At 34.7% G+C, this 27,783-nt stretch overlaps 1 protein-coding gene across 13 annotated transcripts in view; it reads left to right on the forward strand.

Moving 5' to 3' along the window:
• ARHGEF12 (Rho guanine nucleotide exchange factor 12) overlaps positions 1-27,783 on the forward strand; it is a 167,798-nt gene that overhangs the window by 87,420 nt on the left and 52,595 nt on the right. For 4 of the 13 annotated variants that reach the window (XM_058289514.1, XM_071212378.1, XM_058289518.1 and 1 more), the window contains exons 4-13: positions 1,155-1,211; positions 12,082-12,180; positions 13,062-13,111; positions 15,686-15,743; positions 17,454-17,632; positions 18,932-19,009; positions 19,202-19,321; positions 20,812-20,952; positions 25,140-25,214; positions 27,029-27,121. In XM_058289514.1, coding sequence (XP_058145497.1) covers positions 1,155-1,211; positions 12,082-12,180; positions 13,062-13,111; positions 15,686-15,743; positions 17,454-17,632; positions 18,932-19,009; positions 19,202-19,321; positions 20,812-20,952; positions 25,140-25,214; positions 27,029-27,121 — 950 coding nt within the window. The remainder of the gene's footprint in view (positions 1-1,154; positions 1,212-12,081; positions 12,181-13,061; positions 13,112-15,685; positions 15,744-17,453; positions 17,633-18,931; positions 19,010-19,201; positions 19,322-20,811; positions 20,953-25,139; positions 25,215-27,028; positions 27,122-27,783) is intronic. The other 9 variants (XM_058289515.2, XM_071212380.1, XM_058289519.1 and 6 more) reach the window with 3 other exon arrangements.

Genomic DNA, 27,783 nt, shown 5'->3' on the forward strand with positions numbered 1-27,783 from the left:
TCTCGTCTCATTTTAGAATAAGCAAGTGAATAGAGACACCCCCCCCCCCCTTTTTTTTCAGAGTAAAAGTATTCTGAAGTCAGAGAGCTGTCTTTCAACCTCAGTAGTGTTGATTCTTTCCTAGAGTTTTCATGCTAGTGGATTTTTGAGTATTTATATTCTTAATTTTATGCATGTAGATTGAATTCCTCATGTAAAGTACAGACTTTTGCTTTAATAGTTGACCTCATTGTTATGAGTAGAGGAGAATTGAGAGAATTTTCACTGGAAAAATCACTTATTAATTTATAAAAATTGCTTGATAATTTTGCTTTAGTCAATTGAAACTGATAAATGTTCTTTGTGCACAGACTGTTTTATTCAGTTGTCTGTCCCTGTGACCAAAAAAAGTAGGTGAATGCTGAGGTCTCATCAATATATATATAGTAGTATCTGTTTTTAGGTATTTTCGTGTTGCTCTTTTATTTTGAAAACCTGTTAAAATATCTTTGAAGGGAAAACTGACCAGTAAATAGTTAATAATATACTTGAATATTGGATAGTAGGTAAAATAAAGTCCCAGTCATCAATTTAGGAGATTTAGATGGTAGGAGTATGAATTATGTCATTTCTGGATCTCCATTAAGAGAGAATTCTTTATTTCTGACATTCAGTTTTGAAATCATGGGGCTCAGGCTTTCACTTATATGAATGGTTACTGTCTTGCCAATGAGGGTCACACATTTCTGCCTTTTGTTCATAAAAATACTATTGTCTTGTTAGATTGATTGATTCTATATTGCTCATTCGTGATGTGCCCAACTCAAAAGACAGATTTTTAAAGTGGTACCCTTTGCTTCATAATATTATTACAGCTTTTAGTGCCATTGTCATCTCTACCATTTGTCAGATGATGTATTTTGTAGACTTCGTCTATTCATGTGCTGTGTTGTTTGAATGTATTTTTATTGTGCTGTCTTTTCTTCAATAAATCTTTATGTCAGTACCTTTGCTGTTTGTGACTATTCTAAGTGCTGTCACCTGTATTGTTCATACTTCATGTTTGCACGGTTTAACTTGGTCATGATTCATTCTTTTTTTCCCATGAAGTTTTTCCCCTTACATTGTTCTCCATATTTTCTATATCTTTCTCCTTTTCTCCCGCTCTTGTACAGATAGCTCCTCCAAGAAGACAAAGTCTAGTTCAGAGGAGAGTAGATCCGAGACATATGGTAAGCTAATGTAGCCAATTCAGCCTTGCATCTTTGGAGCTTGCTTCATGCTGTTTTTTGTTGTTTTTTTTTCTTTTTTCTTTTTTCTGTAACTGCAGCCTTTCTTGTTTCTGCTCTGCATGGCATGTTCTACTGCAGGGAAAGGGAGCCCGGGATTTTAATGTGGCTGTGATGTGGAAGCTTTAGGTTGCTAGAAACTAACATTGTAGAGCTAGAATAGGCCACATCACCTATCTTCTCTTTTCATCTTATTTCTACTTTGTTTGGGTCAGGTTCCTCCAAATAACATAGATGGGTTTTGAATCCTTGACATCATCTTCCCATGTCCTGTTTGCAGAGTTTCAATCATGTAGAATTTAAGCAACACTACCCATATTTTCCTCTGGGTATAGCACTGTTCTAATTTAGATGTGTTATCAGTTATTTGGAATTTTTACTTTATTTTTAATTTATTAATTATTTTTAATTGCCTTATGATCTGGCAAAGTCATTTTTGTATAATTTATCCACAATAGCAAAAATACCTATGTATTTCATTTTATTAGCTTGAAGAATTTGTGTATACTTTTCATAAATTTTCCTGAAGCTTATTCTGAAAATGAGAATGTTTCAAACTGGCACCTATTAAAAATAATCTTCACACTGTATAGGTTCAACTTGAATGGCTTAACTTTTATAACAGATGATTGAAATGCTAATATGTCCAGACTGTGTTCTGTCTTCTAAAGAGAATATAAATCATGGTTGTGATGTTCACACACATTTTTCCTTTTCCTTTGCATAGTTTTACCTTCCCTTTTCCATTTTTTTGGCATCTGATTAGTTTTCTGAGAAAAGTGAATAGGAGAGTGACTGCCTGGAATAAAGACTTCTAAAATAATCTTTGGAAGACAAAGCTACTCTTTTTTTGTAATGCTTTCCTTTTTTTGGTTTTTATCTGAAATTACTTCTTTTTATGAAGATTACAGATTTGGTCTCAAAGGAAAATCAGGTCTTTTCTAATAGATCCAAAGTCTTTCATGTGGAAAATTTCCCAGGAACAGCTCTTTCTTAACTCGATGTACATGAAAGGAAGAACGGCATGGAATTGCCACTTGTACTCTCCAAGACAATTTATAATTTACCTCTACTGGCACTTGAGCCCGTAATATCAGATATTTTTTTTAATATTATGAAGGCTCAGCATTTGGTTATAAAATTATGCTTTTATATTAGAAACATTCACATAGTTCTTTGCTTGGGTTTTGTGACCAGTGCTTTTTCTGTATAGTTAAACCTTTTCCTACGTAGTTAAACCTTTTACATGTAGTTCAACAGGAAATGTATACTATGCCTATTACAAGTCAAATTCATGCTTTTTAAAATCTCCTTAGTATTTTGACTCCTCACAAGTATGAAATAGCTTCTTAATTTCTGGAGACTCTTTCTGTTCTATGCAAAGAGCTTTTTATAGTTTATATTCTTCTTAGGAAGCTGAACACTATCCTTGTAGCACCATTCCTTCCAGTAGCCTTTGTAATGCTGTATTTCATCTGCCCCATCATTTTCCTAGATCTGTGATATGTATGTAAAATTTTTGCTGGTTGCTTTGGATGAGGACTAACAATTTAGGATTCTATAACTAGAAGTATTATACTAATGTTTTCCCTTATCAGTGATAGGAATATTAACACTGGTTCAGACATGTCATTAGCTTGGTAGTAACAGAAACATTTTAAGTGGTAGTAGGGAAGTAAGATGTGGCTTCTCTGTGTGTTTCTTTCTTGAGAACCTTGAAATACCTTTTTTGGAAGGAACTCTGCACCATATCCTCAAAAAACACTCATCAGATGGATGAGTTGATCAGAACTAACTTGTTAACTTAAATCCTTTGACCTTACCAATATTTTATCATCTGTGTGAATAGACTGCTTCAGATGTATAAAGTTAGCATGTGTAAAAAAGAATCTCTAGGGAGTCAAGGAAACTTGGAAATACAGGAATATGATTGAGTAGAGTCATAGCAACTGGTGACATTCTGCTTTAGTGTAAGGACTCTTAACAAGCCTGTTCCTCTCTTTTGAGATTATAAATTGTCTTCTTTTGGGGTAAAATTCATTAGCTCGGTCTTTATCATAAATGCTAGTTATTTACCTATAAATTATTTACATTAAACTTTCTTAGCCATTTTTAAAGTTATTCTGTCAGAAAGATATACTTTGCTCATTTTAAAAGGAAACAGGAGTTTATTGTATTGCTTCTTTTGTTCAGTTTTTGCTGTGTTGTATATCAGTGTTTATTCCATTTCCCCTTGCTTTATCCTCTGTACTTTTTGGAGTCTCTTGAACATGTATAGAATACAAACATGTTTTCTCACCTGCAATTTTGATGATATTGAATTTCTGTTTTCATCATTAATATTATAATAGAGAGTTTTTGTTGGTTATTGTGACATATAAGAGATTGAACAAGAGAATCTTTTTTTTTTTTTTTTAATTTCAATTCTATTTTTTTTTTTAAATTTTTTTATTTTTTATTGACTTTGTAATAATATTACATTAAAAATATATATGTGAGGTCCCATTCAACCCCACCCCCCCACCCCCCCTCTCCCCCCCCCAACAACACTCGTTCCCATCATCATGACACATCCATTGGATTTGGTAAGTACATCTTTGGGCACCTCTGCACCTCATATACATTGGTTCACATCATGGCCCATACTCTCCTCTATTCCATCATGTAGGCCCTGTGAGGATTTACAGTGTCCGGTGATTACCTCTGAAGCACCATCCAGGGCAGCTCCATGTCCCGAAGACGCCTCCACCTCTCATCTCTTCCTGCCTTTCCCCATACCCTTTGTCCATTATGTCCACTTTTCCCAATCCAATGCCACCTCTTCTATGTGGACACTGGATTGGTTGTGTCCATTGCACCTTTATGTCAAGAGGAGGCTCAGATTCCACCTGGATGCTGGATGCAATCCTCCCATTTTCAGTTGTAATCACTCTAGGCTCCATGGTGTGGTGGTTGTCCTTCTGAACAAGAGAATCTTGAGTTAGACTACAACTTCTTGATTTTGTTCTTGGTCTCATGAAGAAATTCCAGCTGATAGTGTTATAATATGCAAGAATTATTTGAAATATCCTGGTTTGGATACTTCAGAATGTATTTAAGAAAACATTTCTTTTTTTTTTCTTATTTAGGTTTCTCATATCTTTAAAAAAGTTCTCAGTTTGATTCTTGTTCCCACTTTGTTACTAATTTTTTATTCTTCCAGTTTGCAAAGAGCATTCTACAATATGAACCTTCTGTGTTGTCTTGAGGCATTCATATCTTGACTGCTTTTATTCTCATTGCTGAACTCATACCTTTTGGAATTTGAACCAGAACATTCTAACTGAAAATCCATTAACTTTCTCAGTTCTCACCTTCCTTCTGAACCGTTTGGCAATGCTGATGCCCTTTCCTTGGTTTCTATAAAATTGAATTAATCTTGTTCTTTTCTCTATGTAATTGTTTTGTCTCTTCTTTACTTGATTGCATTTTTCCTCTAGTTATAAAGTTTCTTCTGTCCCTGATCTTTCTTCCAGTCTCCAATCTTATATTTTTAAGTATTTGCTGGATATGTTCATTAAAATTGTTCCTCAAATTCCAAATGACCAACTGGAATTCATCTTTGTTCCCTACTGCTAGAAATCAGTCTTCCTTTTGATTTCCCTAATTTTTTTTTCTATTTCTGTCCCTTTCCACCATGTTTTCTGCTTTCTGTATCCATTCGCTGTGTGTTCTTCTGTGTCTGCTTGCTTGCATTCTTGTCATGCAGCACCAGGAAACTGTGTTGCTTTTTTTGTTACATCATCTTGTTGCGTCATCTCTCTGTGTGTGCAGTGCCACTCCTGAGTGGAGCTGTGCTCCTTACGGGGTGTACTCCCTGTGTGCGGGGCACCCCTACGTGGTGGACACCCTTGTGTGGCACAGCACTCCTTGTGTGCCGCATGGCACTCTTTGTGTGCGGCAGCGCCGCACGTGGGCTAGCTCACCACGTGGGTCAGGAGATCATCCTGGGTATCGAACCCTGGACCATCCATATAGTAGGCGGACGCTCTGTCAGTTGAGCCACAACTGCTTCCCCCTAATCCTTTTAATGGCTCTGTCATTCTTCTATTCACCTAGTCTTATTATCTTAATGTCATCATTGACTTCTATTTCATTTGTCCCCAATTTGCCAAATCGCGTTGATTCTACAGTTGGAGTGTTTTATATCTCCCACTCTGATTCCATCCCCACTGCTCTATTCAGATTTTCCTCATTTCATTAGGATATTTTAATAGACACATAACTTTCTCTCTTACCTCTTTTTTATTTTCTTCACCTCCTTTTCTCCATTCTACTACATTCTGCCTTGACCTGTTAGATTGCTATTGCTAAAATAAGGATTTGGTCATTCACTTCCTAGGAAACTTTCAGTGACTTCCGATTTATCTCTAAGATAAAGTACAAATAGTTTTTACTTTTAAAGTTTTTATTATTTTTGTTTTTTATTGGTTACAGATAGTTTTTAAGATATGCCAAAATTTGTTTCCATTATGTTTTTCTACCTTAATCTACTATTTTTCACTTAAGGGTATCAGATTTTCTTCAAATTTTCATTTCTCAAATACGACTTGGTATTCTTCCTTAGTTCATGCCACTCTCTTTGGTTTATGTACTGTAACTCCCTATTGGAATCCTCTCCCTCCCTCCCATCTTCAAGGTCCAGTTCAAATATTGCCTCTCTCACAGGGCTTTCCTAGTTTTGCCTAGCTACCTTTGCTGTTTCTAAACTTTCTGACCTCCTGCTTTGTACATAAGTTATTTCATTTGTATCCATCTTTATACCCTCCAGAATACCTGTACCTTGGAGGTACACATTCAGTGTTTTGAATGAATGAGTGTTCATATTGGAATGGAATATTTTAGTAAAGAGAGTTGATGGAATAAGATCTTTACTTATCTTGGTTGGATTTTCCCTCCTTTCTGAAAAATTTTAAGTAGAAGAAAATGTGACTTGGAAAAGTAGAAGAAAATACTTGGGACTTCAGGTTCCTCTTGCTAGCAGCATTGTGTATTTAGAATCAAGAAGCTTCTCAATCAAAGGATTATCTGAGGCCTTACTCATAAAACATGTATGTCTGGCAGCAGTTTAAAATTGAGCTCTTTTTATGAGGTTGTGCATGGTTTTTCTCCACACCCTTCCCTGAAGCTAATTCTTGAGATGTGAGACCTCCAGAAGTTTGGTCATGTAATAAAATCAAAGGTGAAGAAAGACTAATGTGCTTTCACTGAAGTAAATGCAATATGGAAGGTTTAGCCTATGGTGTTAACATGTTTAACACTCCATTTTCATTTATTTACTATCTGGCACTATAGATGTACCTTTTTTTCAGGAATGTATTACAGTGAAACTTGAGCATACCTTCTCCCTTTTTTAAAACATGTTCTTTATCACTGTCTGCTCTCCCTATTCTAAAGCATAACAAAGGACTACAGGCTCAGAATATAATCCTTGGTAATTATCTATTGAGTAAGAAGCAGTCTTTTTACATTTATTTCAAGACTACATTGTTACAACAGGAAAAAATGTGTTTTGCTATGAAGACAAAATAAAATTTTGAAAAAGGTAGTTATGTAAATTTGATAGAACATCACATTTACTTCATTGGTAATCTGAAGCATGATATCTACTATTTAACAGATTTCAGGTGAAATATCATGGTCCTAAAAAGACAGGAAATGAAGAAAAATTTATTTTTAACTAGAGGAGTTATTTTGGGGTAGATGGGGAGTCAAATTATGTTGGTTGGAATTTAGCTAGTGTTCTTATAAAACTTTTTCTCTACTTTGCAGTCTTCAGGGCTTTGGTTTTACTTTTTAAAATAAAAAACTGAGTATGATTTATTTAAAACTTTATATAAAATAAATTCCAAAAAGCTTAATAACTTGTTGAGTACATAATGCTAAGGCTTAGGCATGCAAATATTAGAAGAGTTCACAGTACACATAAAGAAAAATATTGCAATACATTTTGACTAAGGCAGTGATAGACGTATATACTTGTTAACCAGTCCTCCGTATGCACTTAAAACAATAATTATAAAAAAAAATCTTCATATGGTACCAGGAATGAAGTGAATGAAGAAGTATTGCTGTGATTAAGTTTTTTTTTTTTTTTTTTTTTAAGAGCAGCTCTGGCTTCTTTCTGCTCTTCCTTTTTTTTTAAGATTTATTTATTTATTTCTCTCCCCTTCCTGCACCCCAGTTGTTTGTTCTCTGTGTCTGTTCGCTGCGTGTTCCTCTGTTCTTCTTTGTCCGCTTCTGTTGTTGTCAGTGGCACGGGAATCTGTGTTTCTTCTTGTTGTGTCATCTTGTTGTGTCAGCTCTCCGTGTGTGCGGCGCCATTCCTGGGCAGGCTGCACTTTCTTTCGCGCTGGGCGGCTCTCCTTAAGGGGCCTACTTCTTGCGCGCGGGGCTCCCCTATGTGGTGGGCACCCCTGCATGGCAGGGCACTCCTTGAGAGCATCAGCACTGCACATGGGCCAGCTCCACACGGGTCAAGGAGGCCTGGGGTTTGAACCGCGGACTTCCCATATGGTAGACGGATGCCCTAACCACTGGGCCAAGTCCACTTCCCGTGATTAAGTTTTAAAAGAGTTTAAGCTTTATCATCGTCTTACTTGTTGAATACCCTCTCTATCTGTCTCCATACAAAGTGCTTGAGCATAGTGCATATTAAAGTGATTATGTGACCTTGTAAAACTCATATTCAGAGATAAATGCATTTGTATCATAATTACGATTAACAGTCTTTATACCAGACAGGAAGCAATTTAGCCAAAAAAAAAACCAAACAAACCATAGACTGTATGTGTTTGCAAAAACCATAAAAACTAAAAATGATGAAAGCTGTTTTTCTGTTTTGTTTTGTTTTTAATGAGCAAAATTTGAAAATGACTGTTTTAGAGTTAGGAGTCCATTTTTATAACATATAGGGCTTATTATCTGTACTCTGATTCTTAGTTACACATTGTCATTGTTTCTCTATCTGCTTCTCTTTCATCCTTTCTTGGCAAGATTTTTAATTCTTTGCAAGTAAAGGCCCTTAGTAATTTTGTATTCCTCACAGTACCCACAGACATGAGTTTAAATAACTAGTAGACAGATGCTCAGCATAAATTTGATGAAACAAAAAGGTTTTTTTTTGTCAAAAAGAACATTTTGAAGATACGATATTTTAGCTAGTCTTAGGGGTTTCAGAGGTAAGGCTAACACAGAGGATAAAATTTACCTACTGTAGTGGGTAAAATCATTTTGGTATATGAATATAATATTTGATTTTGAATGGAAGGAGGCATAATAGACTTGTGCATTTGAGAGTCTGGATATCTGAATTTTGAGTGGTAAGACAGCTTGATAATTATGACCCCAAATCTGAATTTATTTAGCTAGCACAGACTCAAAGGGCAGAATGGTATCATTATTTGAATTCCATAGATTCTGAATTGCTGTATATTGCTGTATATGTAAAGTATGTTTTCTTTTTAGTAATTTTTATATGTTTAAATACATCAGATTTAGCAGGAAGATTTAGAATAATAAATGGCTAATATAGTAGGAGTTGGGGAGAGGAGAAAGATGGATAGGATGTGCCTAGAACATTTTTTTCCCCCTTTTCCTTTTCATCCTTTGCTCCCCATCTCCTTTTGATATAGAATTAAAAGGGAAGGTGTCAGGCTGAAAAAGTTATGAATTGGGGAAAACAAGTTTGCAGTGTTCTGAGATAATCTTAGTATGTTTACACAAATTGCAGTCTGCTAGGGCTCTGTAGGCATTAATTTTAGAATTGACTGTATGTGGTATTGTTTAGTTTTCTCTGATCACCTCTCATTTTTCCATCCATCTCTAGACTTCTCTATTTTTTCTGATTTTCATTAATTCATTAGCAATTTTTTTCCCTCTGTGTGCTAGGAAATATGTCAGATTCTGAGATAAAATAGTAAACAAGATACAGTCTGTACATCCATGGAGCATATAGTCTAATGAGGGGATAAAAATAATAGGAGTAAGTGTGAGTGATAATAATATGATAGGACTTATATACTGGATCCAGTAGAGGGACATCTAACCCAGTCTGGATATATAGGAAAAGCTTACAAGAGGAGGTAATTTGTATCCTGATGCCTTCTTATTGTCTCCTATCTTTTAAAGCTACATATCACACGAAGCTCTGCGTTTTAAAATGAACTTCCTCTTTTTCTTACCCATCAAAAACTAATTTGCTAGTTTCTTAAAACAATACAAAACTTAGACAAAAGCATAATTGAAGATTGAGCCTCTTAAGGAATATCTGCATTTAGTAAGAGGCATTTATATTTTTAATTGATATAATAGTAATTAAAAAGTATTTTTAATTGATTTTAAATTATGGCATGGATGGGTGTATAATATATTTTTCAGCAGGAAAATCCAAGGGCATTCTCTCCCCCAAAATGATAAAATAATGCCTAACACATATGAACCCTTAATATTTGTCAGTCAGTAATCTAAATTCTTTGAAGTAAAAAACACAAAATCTTAATGCCCCCTACCTTTTCCCCTCTTTTTTTTTTTTTTTTCCACATTCCAGAAAGCTTTATTCGCTCATTTTTGCTCCAGGAGAAAATGAAGGTCACACAAATCTCTCATTTTATTAATAATACCCTGTCGTCTTGGGTTTCTGCCAATTCTCTTTCTGTCTGTTTCAGTTCATCCTGTTTCTTTTTCACCTCAGCTGCTATCCTTTCTTCTTCTGCCCAAGATTTTAGTTAGAAGTAGCGATTGGCTCAATAGTCCACATCCAGGAACACAGCAGAGTAACAGCTGAGCTTGATGAGTGGGGAGACCTGTACCGGCACCATCTTACCCCTGACCTTTGCTTCCCTCCATATGTTATAGGTACCTTCTTCAATACAGGGACCTTAGGAAAAAAGTTTTACTTAAGAAGTGCAGTGGCTTAGCACAGCAAACTACTCTTACTCTAAATGTTTAAGTCATCGATTTTCAGTTGACATGTGGTGGGATGGGAGAGCTCAGAAGAGTGGGTGTAGTACGAAAAAAATACATATTCAGTGTTACAATTGTCTTGATTTTTATTTTAAAGTCATAATATCTGATTTATTTTGAAATTTCTAATAACTCTTTTTCAAGTTGTACTAGTTTACACTTCTACCAGCAAATTATGAGAGTTCCTGTTGCTCTGCCTTCTTGTCAACACTTGGTATTATCAGTCTTTTAAATTTTAGCCATTTTAGTTAGTGTGTAGTATCTCATTGTGGTTCGAATTTGCATCTTCTTGATGACTAGAGATGTTGGGCATCTTTGCATGTGCTTATTGACCATTGCTCTAACTTTCTTTGTGATGTGTTTATTCAAATCTTTTGTCCCCATTTAAAATTTGTCTTTCATTATTCAATTCTAGAGCTTTTATATAATCTAGATACAAGTCCTTTAACAGATAATTTTATTCTGAATATTTTTTCCCTATTTCTGGCTTTAAATTTTCCTATCAGTGTCTTTAAAAGAACGTATAAAGTTTGAAGTCTGATTCATCATTTTTTGGTGCATATTTTTATCTTAAGATATCTTTGCCTACCTTATGGTCGTGAAGATTTTTTTCCTTTGTTGTCTTCTAAAAGGTTTTAGTTTTTATGCTTAGGCCCATGATCTAAAGTTAATTTTTGTGTAGAGTATAATGTAAAGTTCAAGGTTCCTTTTTTTCACAGAGGTATCCATCTATTGTATGCTCACATTTTAGTGATAGATCATTATTAGCAAGAACATATATATTCATTAATGTATAATTTTTAATACATCTTTTAGTTTGCACCTCATATTAATTTAAAAGATTATGGGTTTTTGTATGAAAAGATTTTATTTTCAAATCATTGTTGTACTTGTGTTATTTTATATATTGATTTTTGATGAGCACTTAGATTCTACAAAGCTGAAAGGATAGATTAAGTCTCTGGCTAATATAGAATTCAGTAGCATCTATGCTAAACCAGCCTCAGAAGCATCTATGCTAAACCAGCTCTAGGTACTAATTAGGATTCTCTTAGGGGACTCCCCTATTCCTTTGGTTGGGAATCCTTTTTCTCAGTTTTCATTTGCAGTTTAAGTAGAAAGAAAACAAACTCTTCCAGGAATCAGGTAAGTCTCTGAATAAGGTGGAATAATTGATTGAACTCATAGATTCCTTCTTCTTTATCTTTCTTCCTTTTTCTCCTTTCTGTTTATTATCTCTGTGAGCCAGGGTCTTTCCTCCCTTTGAACTCTTGCTTTTTTCTCTTCCTCTTGGGAGAAGAGCTACTGGTCCTCTGCAAGCACTTCCTTTCTTTTTATAGTTTGTTTCCTGATTGTATTTTTCTCAGAGTGAGCTTAGTTTTCCCCAGAATTCACCATGGGATACTCCTAGCCTAGTTTCCCAAAATGTTTGATTTTTTTTGGGTTAAGCACCAGGTAGAGCACTGAAAACACAAGGAGGTGGGGAAGGACTTTGTATTACAAATAAGTAGGATAGCGTGAATGGGCTTTCCTTCTAACTGTCTCATCTCTAATACTTGATCTTTTCCACTTTGCTATGGCTGTTTTTACTCTTGGAACAATTCTACTCTACTTTTGCAGTGAGAAACCAATACATGTGACTCTTTTTGATGTTCTTGTGTTTGTTTTGTTTATGGGGTCAGTGCTTTTATTTTATATATGGGTCTCATTTGCCACCTTGTATTTTTCTGTTTCATTACTAATGTATAATTATTGCCCTTTTCTCTCTGTTTTTTCTTTCTTTTCTCTTTACCCTGTGGTTCTTGTGTAGGTCTTGTTCAGCGTTGTGTGATTATCCAGAAGGATGACAATGGATTTGGGCTGACGGTCAGTGGAGACAATCCTGTCTTCGTACAATCTGTCAAAGAAGGCAAGGCCATTTTTAAAACACTCTTGTTACTTGGGAACAAACAGAGTAAGAATAGAAAATATTAAATAATACTTAACCCTTGGTTATTTTTTGGAATAGAATAATTACCTAGACTGTAGGTCATATGGTCTATTGTGCTAGATGATTTGTCTTCAGCATTATAGCTTATAGCTATAGGAATGAATTATACCAGTTGATTTTCTTTGTACTTTTATATATAGTTTAAGAATCATATGACTCCTTGGTCTTTTTTTTTTTTTTTTGAGGTACTGGGTGCCAGGAATTGAACCCAGAACCTCATGTGTGGGAAGCCAGTGCTCAACCACTGAGCCACATTGGCTTCCCTGTGTTGGCTTTTTGTTTGCTTTGCTTGATATTTGTTTTCTCAGGAGGCACTGGGAACTGAACCCGGAACCTCCTATGTGGGAGACTGGTACTCAACTGCTCAAGCCACAATGCTCCCTGGTCATTATACTTTATGATCATCACTTGCAGAAGTTTCTGGAATTTCACTTTTTCATGACATTAGAGATGTTTTATTAGAGTTAGATTAAAGAGTTGGCTATAGGCTCAAAATATCAATTCCTTACCCTAAATAGTAATATCTTCTGCTATTACCATATATTGAATACTTCCTATATATTGGGTAGTGTAATTTGAGGTAAATTTTTTTTTATTCATTTCACAGTTGATGTTGAGGCTTAGAATTAAAAATATCACATCACTTTGAGCTCACACAATAAGTAAGTTGCAGGTAGGATTTGGACCTGTCTGACTTTACAACCATGTTTTTAACCACTTTATTATACTGCCTCTTTTCCAAGGAGATTATTAGTGAATGCAAATGAATTATATTTAAGTCATTCATTTCTCTTTTATAGATGGAGCAGCCATGCGGGCTGGAGTGCAGACAGGTGATCGAATCATCAAGGTAAGGAAAAGACTGTTATGGAATTTATGGTATGATTAAAAAGCAACAGCATATACTAGCTATCTTGACTTTTTTCACTTAGATTTTCATTAAAAGTAGAATATGTTATGGGTCTGTTGCTATAAAATAATTGTTTTAAAATGAATATAACTCATGAAGGGCATAATGAAAATTTTTAACAAATGGAGTCATATATGTTCCTGGATTGGAGAAAAATTCACTGCTGTAAAGATCAGTTCTTCCCAAATTAATGTCAGCAAGAAATTCCCACCAAAATACACTAGTAGAATTGGGTAGATGTATTGGTGCTTGTCAAACTGATTATTCTTTTAGATGAACTTTACAAAGACGTAAGAATAGCTAAAGAAAAAACTGCTATGAGGGGAGATGCTGTGGATTAATTTAAAGTGTGTGACCCTAGTCTAGATAATAAACCTGTCAGGAACCCAATAGAGAGTCCAGAAAGAGATCTTGAATTTCAGATCACTAGGGAAAGAATGGATTAGTTAGCAGTTATTCTTGAGGACTGTTGACTTAATTTGATTACTTTAAATCAAATTACTTTATAGGAAAAAAACACCATGAACCAATTTTATAAGCAAAGAACAGTCTGTAGAAAATATATTTGAAACTTATTACAGAGTATAATGTCTTTAATATATAAAGGGTACTTATAAATTAATAAGAAAATAGTAAGTACCCTAATAGAAAAATGGGCAAAGGATTTTATCAGGCAGTTCTCCAAAGGAATTGAAATAAATAACATAATAAAGAGGATATGTCCAACCTCACTGATAACAAAGACATAGAAATTAAAATAATAGGTGAATTGATTATATCCTTTAGATAGATCATATGGTATGTGAATATATCTTAATAAAATGGCTTAATAAATAAATAATTGTGCAAGAATAGCCAGAAATAGTAGCTATGTACAGGAGGGGAAACAGAGAGATTAAGAGGTGAAGAATTTTCTTGTTTGTCTGTTTTTTATTATTATTACTATTATTGAAATAATGAAAATGCTCAAACAATGGTTGAAGTGATGAATGTACCACTATGTGATTATATCAGATACCAGTGATTGTATACTTTGGATGAATTGCATGCTTTATTAATATGTATCAGTAAAATTGATTTAAAAAAATAATAGGTGAAAAATATATTTGGTTGTTAGAAATTTGAAAAATTAATACACATTAGGCTTGGTTTGGATATGGTAAACAAGCTGCTCTAATTGTTGAGTATAAATTAGGTTAAATCTGTTTGGATGGAAATTTGTTAATATGTTTCAAAATCCTTTAAAAAAGAAGATAACCTCTGAACAGAAATTCTACTTTTAAGACCTTATCTAAGGAAATACTTGTACAAGTATAAAGAAGTATATATTCAGGGAAATTCGTTTTTGCTTTATCATATGGTAAACTCCTAAGCAGTCTAAATGTTAAATCAGTTTACTTGTAACTTTTAAAAAGAATGAGGGAGCAGATGTGGCTCAAACAGTTGAGCTCCCCCCTCCCACATGGGAGATCCTGTGTTCAGATCCTGGTGCCTCCTGAAGAAACAAAAATGAGCAATGAGCAAAACAAATGAAACCAACTCAGGGAAGCCATTGTGGCTTAGTAATTGAGTGCCAGCTTCCTGCATATGAGGTCCCAGGTTCAGCCCCTGGTACCTTTAAAAAAAAAAAAAAAAAAAAAAGGATGAATGTACCTACACTGAAACCTAGCCACAATATTATGAATGAAAGTAATTTTGGGGGGGGGGGGGGAACAGAATAAAAGGCAGTTGTAATGTGTATGTATATGTGTTTGTTTATCTGGTGTACTTATGCTAGAAAAGCATCTGAAAGGTTAAACGTCATGGTAAACAGTGATTGTCTCTGGTGAGCATGATGGTGATAATACTTTGTTATATTTAAACTTTAAAAAATTACTATTATATCAGAAAAAATAAAATTAACGTTTGATTTGTGTTTAATATTTTTATCTTTGGCTTAGTGGAGACTTTGGATAAAATTTGGTACATTTTGGCTGCCTGAAAATTAATTGTCTTTGTTATGATTAGGTTATGACTGGAAAACTAAAAGTATATAGAGTATTATTGTGGCCATATCACTTATTTTTCCATCTTTTTTGAGTTATTATGATTTTTGACAAGTCAGTGAATTGGTAATGAAAAGTAAAGAGACTTTCTATTAGCTAGAGTCCTTCACAGTGAAGGATTTGTAAGTATGTATTGTCACTGTCATGGTGAGTAAGTTGTTATGTTCTTTAATTCAAGGCCTTGTCTTGTGTTCAGGTTCATTTTGTTGCTGACTATACCTTACACAATGGCAAATATGAAAATTGAACCAAAACATAAATATATATATTTTATATATATATAGAACCAAAAAAACCACACACACACACATCTGTGCCTATACATACATATATATATATATTTTTTTTTTAATGTAGCCCTGTTTACAACATTGTAATTATTTGTGTTATAGACAATAATTCCTTAAGTCACCCTATCTATTGTCTTATTAGAATTTATCTGGCATATATTATTTTCATTTTCTTACAGGTGAATGGAACTCTGGTGACTCATTCAAACCATTTGGAGGTGGTGAAGCTAATCAAATGTAGGTGAATGTTAGTCTTGATTTTAATTGTTTTCTAAAACTTTAAAGCAAAAATCAGTAAACTTTTTCTTTAATAGGTCAGATAGTAAATATTTTTGGCTTTGTGGGCCATACAGTCAATTACTCAACTTGTTATTAAAGCTCAAACACAGCCATATATAATAATAAATGTATGGGTGTGACTCCTTTCTAATAAAACTTTATTATATGAACAGTCTGTTGGCTGGAGTTTACCTGTTGGCTGTAGTTTGCTGACCCCTGCCTTAAAGGAAAGTCTGAGGTGAAAATGAAAACTCTTAATTTACTGTCTTCTGTTAACTCTGTATATGTAGTTGATTATATTATGCTTGCCATTCTTGGAATAGTGAAAGCAGCATATATTTGAAAGAAATCTGTGAAAGAAATCCATGCATCACCTGAGATAGAGGAGGCTGGGAAATCAGACACAATGGTCCCTTCAACTGAAATGAACTTTAAAAAATCATCTAGTGTATTCACTTTCTCTCAGACTAGTAAATGATTCAACAGTCGAAGATTGTGACATTCTCTTGGAAATCTTCAGAGTTAAGAATTTATGATTGTCTTCATCAGACTATTCCACAGTAAAGTAGATTACAGATAAGAATTGTTTGTGGCTAAGCAGAATCACTGTTGTTTTATTTAATCCTGTTTCTTTTCATTGAGTGGAAATCTTTAGAACAAATTCAATAAACAGAATTCCTTCTTATTTCTTAAGTAAGTAATGTTAAATTCCTTTAACTTTTCATCAGAGCAGTAGTGCTCTAGTCATTTTGATTGTAGTTCTTAAGTTTAGTACATTTTGAAAAGAAATGTGATGACTTCATAAATCATAATCTCAGTAAAGAAGTAACCAAATACATACTTGAATAAATTTGATTCTTCACTGAGATGATTACTTATAAATTTTTATGTACTATGTAAATGTGAAGGTTTATGATAATATAATATTAGAGATAATAAATATATGTTTGGTGCCTAACTGTTGAGAATATAAAAATAAGATTATTTCTTTTGCTTCCCAGGTTATGTTTTTAACTCATCCCAATATAAAGTTTACTGAGAAATTTAAGTCATGTAGGACTATAGCAATAGGTTACTTATCTCGGAGCCAGAGCATTGCTTATAACTTGAAGTTAAGCATAAAACATTCTGAGTGTACAAAACAGATATAAATTTGACATCCTAAAACCTGTGTACTATATTTGCAATAGGACTCCCTCATTCCTACTTTTAAAATTCATATTGTAGGCATAATAAACGTGCTTTCAACTCGAAAAAGCAGTTTGTTTTCTTTCTTTCTAAAAAAGCAGTTTAGAAGTTCCCTTCTGAAGGGAAGAGCTAGGAAGCCATTGGAGGCCAGCACATAGGCAAGTAAATAAGAGATGATAGATTATTTTTTAAAATATTCTTCGGGCTTTAAATTTTACTTGCTTCTAACTAATACCTGATCTTATGAGTAGTAATTTGCTATCTAAAAATGGCATTGTTCGTTAAGAATTTTAGGGCATTCACAACCGATATGACAAATTGGACCCTTTTTCTGTGGAGAAATGGTTAGCAAATGATGAGACTTTCCACATAAATGGATCTTTCACAACTGTCAAAGATTAAGTAGTGAAATGCTACAGAAAGTTTATCGACAGTGTTTTTCTCCCTCCCTTCCCTTTTCTTCTCTCTGCCCACCACAAGCTGGTTCCTATGTAGCTCTCACTGTTCAGGGACGCCCACCTGGGTCGCCCCAGATTCCACTAGCCGATTCTGAAGTAGAGCCACCAGTCCTTGGACATATGTCTCCCATCATGACATCTCCTCATTCACCTGGAGCATCTGGGAATATGGAGAGAATCACTAGTCCTGTGCTCGTGGGGGTAAGAATAGGAAAATTTCTTAGTAAATGCTTAGTTGTATAATGATGTCTTTATATTAAGAGTTTGCAAGTATTGTGCTGATAAGGAAATTCAAATTCAAGATTCTAAAAAATCACTTCTGAATTAAAATTTTTAAAATCGGGGAATGATTACAGATGAGTGAGATAGCAGATTTAATTTGACAAATATTAAACACCTAGCATATACAAAACGGTGTGCCAGCCACAAAAATATAAAGATATCCTATGTTAAAGGTATTTTCAGTCGTCTTAGAAAATATGCTCCAAGAGGACAGAATTTTTTTGTTTAATTTTATTTACCGTTGTGTCCCAAATTCCTAATATATTGCTTAGAATACAGTAGGTGTTTAATAAAACACTGTTAATAGAGTTTGAACCAAGAGTATATAAATAACTATAATAAAATTGTAGAAAGTAGACATTATGAAGGGAAAAATATTAAGTACCTTAGGGATTCAAAGGAGGGGGAAAGCATGTCTAGCAGGATATGGAAGGACTTGTGAAAGGTTATTATTTGAATTGAGCTTTGAAAAACAGGCAACATTTAAGAGTGGAGATGGGAGGAAGGCACCTCAGTAGAGGGAGTAGAATAAACAGAGACAAAGAGCCAAGAAAGCACCAGGTAGTTTGGGAAGTAATGAGTTCTCTTGTTTGATGGGTATAAAGTTGCCTGTTAATGATGTATGGGATGGAAGATGAGTTTGGAAAGAGTAGATGTTTTTGGAAAATCATAACTAGATTAATTTGCATGTAGCTGGATAGGCAGTAAGAATCCATTACTTTTTTTTTTTTTTTTGCTTAAGAGAGTGATAAGATCATAACATGATTTTAGGGAGACTAATTTCGTAAAATATAGGGTTGTAAAACAAGGAGAGCTAGTGGGAGATGAGTTAGGGAGCTGTTTTCGTATGTCAGGTAGGAGATTCTGGGAATTTGAGTCATGCCTAGGGATTGAGAGTGAAGATCCAAAGGAGAGAAGTAAAGTATAAGATATTACACGTATGGAAACTTCATTTCTCCAGCTAATTTCAGTATTTAATGTGTTTCTGAAACAATTTTGGTAAAGTGAAATAGAAGGGCAGAAATTTACCTGTAGTCTTTTATCTTCAAAAGTATTTATCTAAGAGCCTGTCTTCATAACCAGTAGGAAGAAAGAAAATCTTAATATTTAAAATGGAGCTTAGGCAGAGCATTGTATATCTAATTTTCTATTTATTTTAGCCTCACTTTTGCTATATTGGTTCTTGTTTTTGTTTGTTTGTTTTTTATCTTTTTCTAGGAGGAAAACAATGTGGTTCATAACCAGAAAGTAGAAATTCTGAGAAAAATGTTACAGCAAGAACAGGGGCGGCTACAGGTACTAAATTACAACAAGGACTGTTGATAGGCCAGTAAAAGTATGAGTGGGCAGGGTTAAGTTGGTATTTATCATAATCACAATCCAGCAGTATTGTAATCAATGCTAGCAGCTATTTTGTTGATAGAGAATGATTTTTTTCTATATTTTTGTGAAATAAGTAATTCTCAAAATATTCTTATAACTTTTCAGTTATTGCAGGAAGATTACAATCGAACACCTGCCCAAAGATTGCTGAAAGAGATCCAAGAAGCCAAGAAACACATTCCTCAGCTGCAAGAGCAGTTATCCAAAGCCACAGGCTCTGCTCAGGTAGCATCACTATTAAAAGTGCTACCCAATTTTTTGCAGGAAAATTTTCTTCTGGGAATGTGTCATATAATGTTGTAGTTGCCTTAAAAAAACTTTTTTTTTCTAGCATAGGACAATAGGATGTCCTGTGTAGGATATTAGAGAAATAAAGTTTAACTGAGAGAAATGTGTTTGCTCATTATATCACATTTCTTCATTTCATAATCATTTAAAATAAAGAAGTGCTTTTGCTTTGATGTGATGAAGTACTAAAAATATTTAGATACATATTTTTACATTTTTTGGTTCATTCTGCCATCTTGAATAGTTTGGCAGTTGTTATATTTTTAAGTAGGGATAATATTTTACAAAATGGTAGCTATTCTAAATAAATGGATAAGCATTCTCTTATTCAATCTCCACAAAAATTCTCTAGGTTAGGTACTGTTTTTTCCCCCATTTTATATATACATACTGAACTTTAGAGAGATTAAATCTAGGCCAAGGTCATGTAACTCAAAAGTGGTAGAACTGGAATTCAAAAAACAGTTTGATGATTTCAGAGCACACTCGTACTCTTAATGACTTAAGTTTTTTACTGCAGTTTTAAGAAGATTTCAGAATTTGCTCTTACAGGTATAAGTTATGGAGATAATGGTCTCATTAGAAAAAAAATGCTCAGTATTTGTATTTCCAGGCACTTTATATTTCTATATTATTCAGATTTGGGATATAAAGAGAATTTAATTATAAACTCCTCATACTTCATCTTACAGCAAAATGGACAAATTGCCTGTATCATTTAAAATGAAAAAACACTGTCGATTTATTATTATTCCTGAGTTAGGCCTGTAAGTGAAAGCTATAGATTCATAGAATCATCCAGCCTAATCTGCTCTTTGTAAAGTTAAAATATCAAGTTAAAAACTAGGGCCTATTCATTAAGGCCTATTTATGTTATTCATTTGTTTTTTCATAACTTTCAGTCTTACTAGCTATATCAAGACAGTTTTATGTTGTTATTAAAGAGCAAAGACAATATTCTTACCCTGTTCAAATAGGAAAACAATGGTTCCTGATCTAAAAACCTTATAATAATTTGTTTATAGCATTGTGTCCCAAAGTTGACAACTTATTGCAACTCTGAAGCATTGGAGGGCATTTAACCAGAAGTTATAAAGTAATAATCTTAAAGGGTAATATGAATTGGAAAAAAATGGAATTTAAATGTATTGACAAACTCTCTTATCTTTTTGCTCTATTCGACAGTTTGAATTTGTATTCTCTTTACTAAAATATCGCTTTTCCTGTCTTTAGGGACATAACAGAATTAATAGTTATTTATGCTTTTTACTTTTACAGCTTTGAACATTCTTGATCACATCAGAGTGTCCAACTTTTTAAGTCTCTAGTCAGATTGTAGTATGACTCTTTATGTAGTCAGTCATGAAAGGTTCTTTGTTTTTGTTTTTAATGTGTTTGTGCATGTGTGTTTCTTTAATCTGTTTTAGGATGGCGCTGTACTTACACCGTCCCGGCCCTTAGGTGATGCACAAACAGTCAGTGAGGTAGAAGCAGATACTGGAGATGGACTGGGCAAAATTGACTATAGCAGCGGAGATGGTTCTCGGCCTAGTAGTGATAATGCAGATGTAAGCATGAAGTGTTCTAAATCTTTTAACTTCTTGTATTCTCCCCTATGGCCCCTTTCTAGATTTGATTTTTAGTTATGTGAATTAGAGGTGTTGACTTATTACTTATTTTTCACTACCATCATCTTTAATATAGCAGTTTCATGAGCAGAAATTCTGGGCACTGTTGTATATGAGCTTTTAATACCAAAGTTTCACTTTTTCCCCTGGATACCGTTTGACAAATGTTTTTTTTCAAGGGGATGGAATTTCCCAGCAGGCATCTTGTTTGTGGGTAGAAAAATTAATAAGGCCAGCGCTTTCTTAGTGAAGCAAGAGGCCAACTGTTGCTATCTTTAAGAGCATGTTAGTATTCCATTTGTGGTCAGAATGACTCAGTCTTGAATCATGGGGCACCTTGCCATTACAAAGAGGAAAAGCCTTAGTCTTGTTAAATTGACTTCAATTAATGGTTAATAACACTTTCTTGATTAACACAGAAACTGCCAAATGAATGTGGGTATTAGTTTAGAAGATAAAATATTTTGAATTGAGTTCGATGCAGCACCTTAGTGATGTGAACACCTAAAAGCTGAGTTCAGTGTTATTTACTCAGCAGTATTTGCAGCTAGTATGCAATGATAGGAATGTGCCTTAAAAATAGATAACTCTGTTTAAAAGTGATTGGGGAGTCAGTCTAAGCCAATGTTTTTAAAACTTTGGATCATGAGATCAATTTGCTGTGTTGGGACCACCATTTTAAAAAAGTAGATCATGGCAGCATTATTCAAAAATAGCCAACAGGTGGAAACAGCCCAACTGACCGTCAACAGATGGATGGATAAGCAAAATGTGATATATCCATGCAATGGAATATTATTCAACTGTAAAAAAGGATGGATTTCTGTTTTTTTTTTTTTTTTTAAGATTTATTTATTTATTCCCCACCCCCCCACCCAGGTTGTCTGTTCTTTGTGTCTATTTGCTGCATCTTCTTTGTCCGCTTCTGTTGTTGTCAGGGGCATGGAAATCTGTGTTTCTTTTCATTGTGTCATCCTGTTGAGTCAGCTCTCTGTGTGTGCGGCGCCATTCCTGGGCAGGCTGCACTTTCTTTTGCACTGGGGGGCTCTCCTTACGGGGCACACCCCTTGCGCGTGGGGCTCCCCTATGCAGGGACACTCCTGAGTGGCAGGGCATTCCTTGTGTGCATCAGCACTGGGCACAGGCCAGCTCCACACAGGTCAAGGAGGCCCAAGGTGTGAACCACAGACCTCCCATGTGGTAGACGGACGCCCTACCCATTGGGCCAAGTCCGCCGCCAGAATTTCTTGATCTGTGCAATAGCACGGATGAACCTTGAATCATTATGTTGTGTGAAATGTCAGAAACAAAAGGACAAATATTATATGATTCTACTTTTATGAAATATCTAGAATAAGCAAATTCATAGAGACAGAAGATTAGAGGTCACCAGGGGTAGGGGGAGAGGGACTATGGAGAGTTGTTTAATGGGTACAGAGTTTTTGTTTGGGATGATGAAAAAATTTTGGAAATCGATGGTGGTGACAGTAGCACAACATGGTGGATATAATTATACCACTGAATTATATGCTTAAAAGTGGTTAAAATGGGAAATTTTGTGTTATATGTAATTGTTACCACAATAAAATTTTTAAAAATAGAACTGGAAATATGAGTGCTTTACAGGTTGAAAAGGCAGGTGTTATTTCTTTTAACTGTTGTATACAAACATTTATATACATGTATGTGCATACATTTATGTACTAGCTAACAACGTAAAATTTATCTCTTACTGAAGGTTGTGGTAAAAAAAAAAAATAAAGCTACTGCATTAAGCCATCATTCAGGCCACCTTTTGAGATTTAGGATCAGTGACTCAGTTCCTTGTGCAAGGAAAATTTGAGGGTTTTTGTTATTTTTAAAGATGGTGATAGGAATCTTGTGATTGGGTATGCTAAAGCTTTTAATGGAAAGTTTCAATTTTGACTCAAGAAAAAAATTTGTAATATTTAACGTTTACTGGGCACATATGCCATATGCTGTAGTGTTTTACATTCCTTATCTTAGTTAATTCTCAAAACTAGCTTTATGAAGTTGTACAAATAAAACTTTACAAAAGAAAAACTAAGGCTAAATGGAGTTAACTGACTTACCAAACTTACCCAGGCAGTAAGTGCTCTACTTCTACCTGGCTGCAAAGTACCAGCACCCTAAATTAAACAAGGCACCAAGGTTTGAAGATACATAACATTTTGGGAGAACTGTAAAAATTTTAGAACATCCTATTATATTAGGGTTATGGATGAAATGGCTGGAGTTTTGAGTCTGGGTTATAATGGCTTTAGCTTGTTCTAGCAGTCCTGCTTTTCGGAATCCGCCTGGTCCTCCTATTTGAATTATGCTGCTTTTCCTCTGTGTTTTCAAGGCACGTTTCTGTCATTATATGGAAAATTCCTTGAGAACATAGGAACGGTCTTATTTGATTTTATGTTTACAAAGTCTGGCAGATTGTAGGAATTCAGAATAAGGAGATAATGTGAAGTTTGAATTTTATCTTATATTTAGAGGAATGTTACAATCAAATCAGTGATTTAGAAAGATAACTTTATAATATGAAGAGTGCATTCAGGGAAGCGGATTTGGCCCAATGGATAGGGCGTCCGCCTACCACATGGGAGGTCCAAGGTTCAAATCCAGGGCCTCCTAACCCATGTGATGAGCTGGCCCACGTGCAGTGCTGATGTGCACCAGGATGCTGTGCCACGCAGGGGTGTCCCCCGCGTTGGGGAGCCCCATTTGCAAGGAGTGTGTCCCATAAGGAAAGCTGCCCAATGTGAAAAAAGTGCAGCCTGCCCAGGAATGGCGCTGCACACATGGAGAGCTGACGCAGCAAGATGATGCCACAAAAAGAGACATGGATTCCGGGTGCTGCTGACAAGAATACAGGCAGACACAGAAGAACACGCAGGGAATGGACACAGAGCAGACAACTTGGGGGTGGGGGGAAGGGGAGAGAAATAAAAAATAAATAAATCTTTAAAAAAAAAGTGAATTCACGAGCATAGAAACAGGCATTCCAGTGAACTAAGACTGTTTGACATTCCCCATACTCTCCAAACACTGGATTATTTTAAAGTAAATCCAAGATATTAGTTCATCAATATTCATCTCTAAGAGATAAAGATTAAAAAAAAATAAAACTGTAATATCATTATACCCTAAAAATTAATAATATTTCCTGTCATCTTGTCTATTTCAATTATCCCAATTGTCTTAACAAATAAATATTTTAGGTAGTCCTACACATACCTATAAATTTTATAAAAAGTACAGCAGTTTTCATCTGAGGTAGTAGAAAAACAGACAGAAAGTTAATTTCAGTTTTGTAAGTAGGGAAAAATGCTTTTAACTTGGATAGAAAGAAAGAAGCAGGGAGTTAGAAGAGATGGGTAAAGATAGAGTATGGATTAGAGTGGACTTAATGTTATTCTAGTCATGAACTATTTGTGATTAGTAATTGAAAAAAATGTGGCATTGGTGTGGAGAAAGTGGCCATGGTGGCTGCTGGGCGTAGGGAGTGGAAGGAAGAGATGAGATGTGGGGGCGTTTTCAGGACTTGGAGTTGTCCTGGGTGGACATTGTATGTCCTCCCATGGCCCACTGGGTGGAATGTGGGAGAGTGAGGGCTATGATGTGGACCATTTACCATGAGGTGCAGCAGTGCTCAGAGATGTACTCACCAAATGCAATGAATGTCTCATGATGATGGAGGAGATTGTTGTTATGGGGGGAAGAGTAGGGTGAGGGGAGTGGGGGTATGGGGACCTCATATTTTTTTAATGTAATATTTAAAAAAATAAAGACAAAAATAATAAAACTATTTAAATTCTAAAAAAAAAAGATAAATCTTGATTTTGACCTAATTAAATTGAGATCTGTAGTATGTTTAGTTAAAGTTATTTGGTAGTTAATCTCCAGGTTAGGTAAAGCTATCCTGTTGGTTCTATATTGCTTTAACAACATAAAACTAAAAAGGTGGAAGAACAAGTGATTTGCCCAAAGTCAGGAATATAGTAGCAAAGGCAGGTGTTATAAAAGACAAGAAATTTAGAACATTCTTTTACACTATTTTTCCTTATCCCTGCCTATTGAAATTAACCAAATATCTTTTTTTTTTTTTCTCTTAGAGTCCCAGAAGTGGCCTGAAAGAGAGGATTTATGTAGAGGAAAGCCCAGAGAAAAGTGAAGTAATTCAGGACGCTGTGAGTATGAAATCTATGCAATATGGTAGTGCTTTCCTTTTAGTTAAGTGACAGTAGACATAACTGATACTTGCATATTAGTAATTGAATACTTTTAGCATTTCGATTTTATTTTGAAAAGATTTAACATTTTGTGATGTGTTGGTCATTAAGAACATAAAGGCTGTTAAAACATTACAGATAGCTAATTGATTATAAAATTAAGAGTTGTCTGGCTACTATTCTCAACAGATTTTCATTATTTCACCTGATTTTTTTTTTTAATTATTAAAGCCTTGAGTTAAAAGAAACCACAATAGCATAGTTAAAAAAATAAAAAAACAAAATCAAATTGTTTAGGAGATGTCTGCAAATACATGGTGTTGCAACCTACTTGATGAGAAACTACAACTATTTATTATTTATTATTCACTCAGATTATCACTTGTAGATCAACTTGTACACACCTTGAACTTTAACTACTATCCAGATGATTCCCAAACCATTATTTCTAGCCCCACCCTCTTTGCTGAACTCCAGAACCTCCATACTCAACTGCTCTAAGATTCTTTTCTGATTGCTCCCAAAGTTTTTATTTATCTCCATGCTATATGGTCTTTGATATTGGTTCTTGTAATTTTCAAACAACCTTTATTTGCATATGTTACATTTTTGCATGCATTGATGCCCCTGCACAGTCTTTGCTGGCTCCAACTTTTTTTGTCACTTGGAAAATGGATGAGCATGATTGTGCTGTCTGCCAACCTGCAATTTTGTTATGTTTCTATAGCAGTGTTTGTGTAATTACTCAAAAATTTTATTACTTTATGCCAGTGATTCTTAACTAGGTGTAATTTTGCCCCCTAGGGGACAATGGGGGAATATCTAGAGACATTTTTGATTGTCACAACTGGAGACGCTGCTTTGGGTGGGTAGAAGCCGGGCATGTTGCTAAACATTTTACAATGCACAGGACAATTTCCACAGCAAAGAATTATCTGGCCTCAAATGTCAGCAGTGCCATGGTTGAAAAAACTTGGATTATGCACTTATGAAAGTGAATTAAAAATGAAAAACATGGTAGGTAGGACTTAGTGACAGGTTTCAACTATGTGATGTTGATGAAAGTCTTTGATTAGTACTTCTGAGGTGTATTGACCTCTCTGCTAACTTTGTCTTATCGTTCTATCCTCATTTCTTTCTTTATCCTTTGTCCTTCACTTTTTTTTTTCTTTTTGAGGTACTAGAGCCATGGATTGAACCTGGGACCTCATTTGTGGGAAGCCAGTGCTCAATCACTGAGCCACGTCGGGTCCCCTAAGTTGTTTGTTTGTTTTTTTGTTTTTAGGAGGCACCGGGGACCAAACCCGGGACCTCCCATGTGAGAAGCAGGCGTTCAACTGCTTGAGCCATGTCCGCTTCCTGTTTTCTTTCACTTTAAAAAAAAATAACTTTATAAAATTGTTACTGTTTATGTAAGTCAACTCCAGTTCTGTCTATGACCAAGATATGAATATGTATAAATTAATAGCTTAAGTATAAAGAAAGTGATTTGAATCATATAGCCCAAAGTATAGTGGAAAAAAAGATAGCATTTCTAGGGGAAATGTTTTTTTCCCACTAGAAATAATTGGTATTGTTGTGATTTTTTTTTTCTGCTGAAGTGGTTCATGGCCTTGAAAATTTGAGAACCACTAATTTGAAAATAAAGCACTTAAAGAATCCTACAGGATATACGGACCATATTTTTTAATGTATGCCAGTTTGGCTTTATTCCTTCTTTGAAACGTGACCATCAAATAATTTTTCTGTCCCTTTTCTCTGAATGCTACTAGGACACTCAATCACTCATTGGGAGTCCTTCAACCCGTATAGCACCTCATATTATTGGAGCAGAGGACGATGATTTTGGTACTGAACATGAACAGGTGATGATACTGTTTTCTAAAAATTAAATCACTTATTTTCTGGGATACCTGATTTGTTGCAAAAATGAGTACTTTCTGTAGCTTGAAAGAACATTTTAAGAAATTGAAGCTGAATCTTAGAACTGATAGTTCCTCGGGTTGCTTATTTTAGCTTTGACAAATAGTAATGACTTCGCTTTTAGAGCTAGAGTTAGGTTAGTGATTTATGCCCAAGTATTTCATTTTTTTTCAAGGGTACTATTATAAATAGTATTATTGCTTTTTTAAATCTCAAATTGATGTTGTATGTAGAAGAATATGATTGACTTGATTACTGTACTTGTGTCTGTGATCTTAGTAAACTCATTACTTCTAGGAGCTTATTTTGGTAAGTTCTTTGGGATTTTCTGTTTAAACAGCCCTGTTGGCTATGAATGGAGACAATTTTTATTTCCAATATATAAATCTTTATTTTTTGTTTCTTGCCTTAATGCACTGGCTAGGACTTCTAGTACAAGGAGTGGTAAGACAGGACATCCTTGGTTTATTATTGATCTTAGCAAGAAAGCATTCAGTCTCACCATTAAGTATGATGTTAGTTGGAGGTTTTTTGTAGAAGCCCTCTATCGGGTTTAGGAAATTTCCTTCTATTCCTAGTTTGCGGAGAATTTTAATCATGAATG

Source organism: Dasypus novemcinctus, chromosome 27, assembly GCF_030445035.2.
Source record: "Dasypus novemcinctus isolate mDasNov1 chromosome 27, mDasNov1.1.hap2, whole genome shotgun sequence".
Lineage (NCBI taxonomy): Eukaryota > Metazoa > Chordata > Mammalia > Cingulata > Dasypodidae > Dasypus > Dasypus novemcinctus.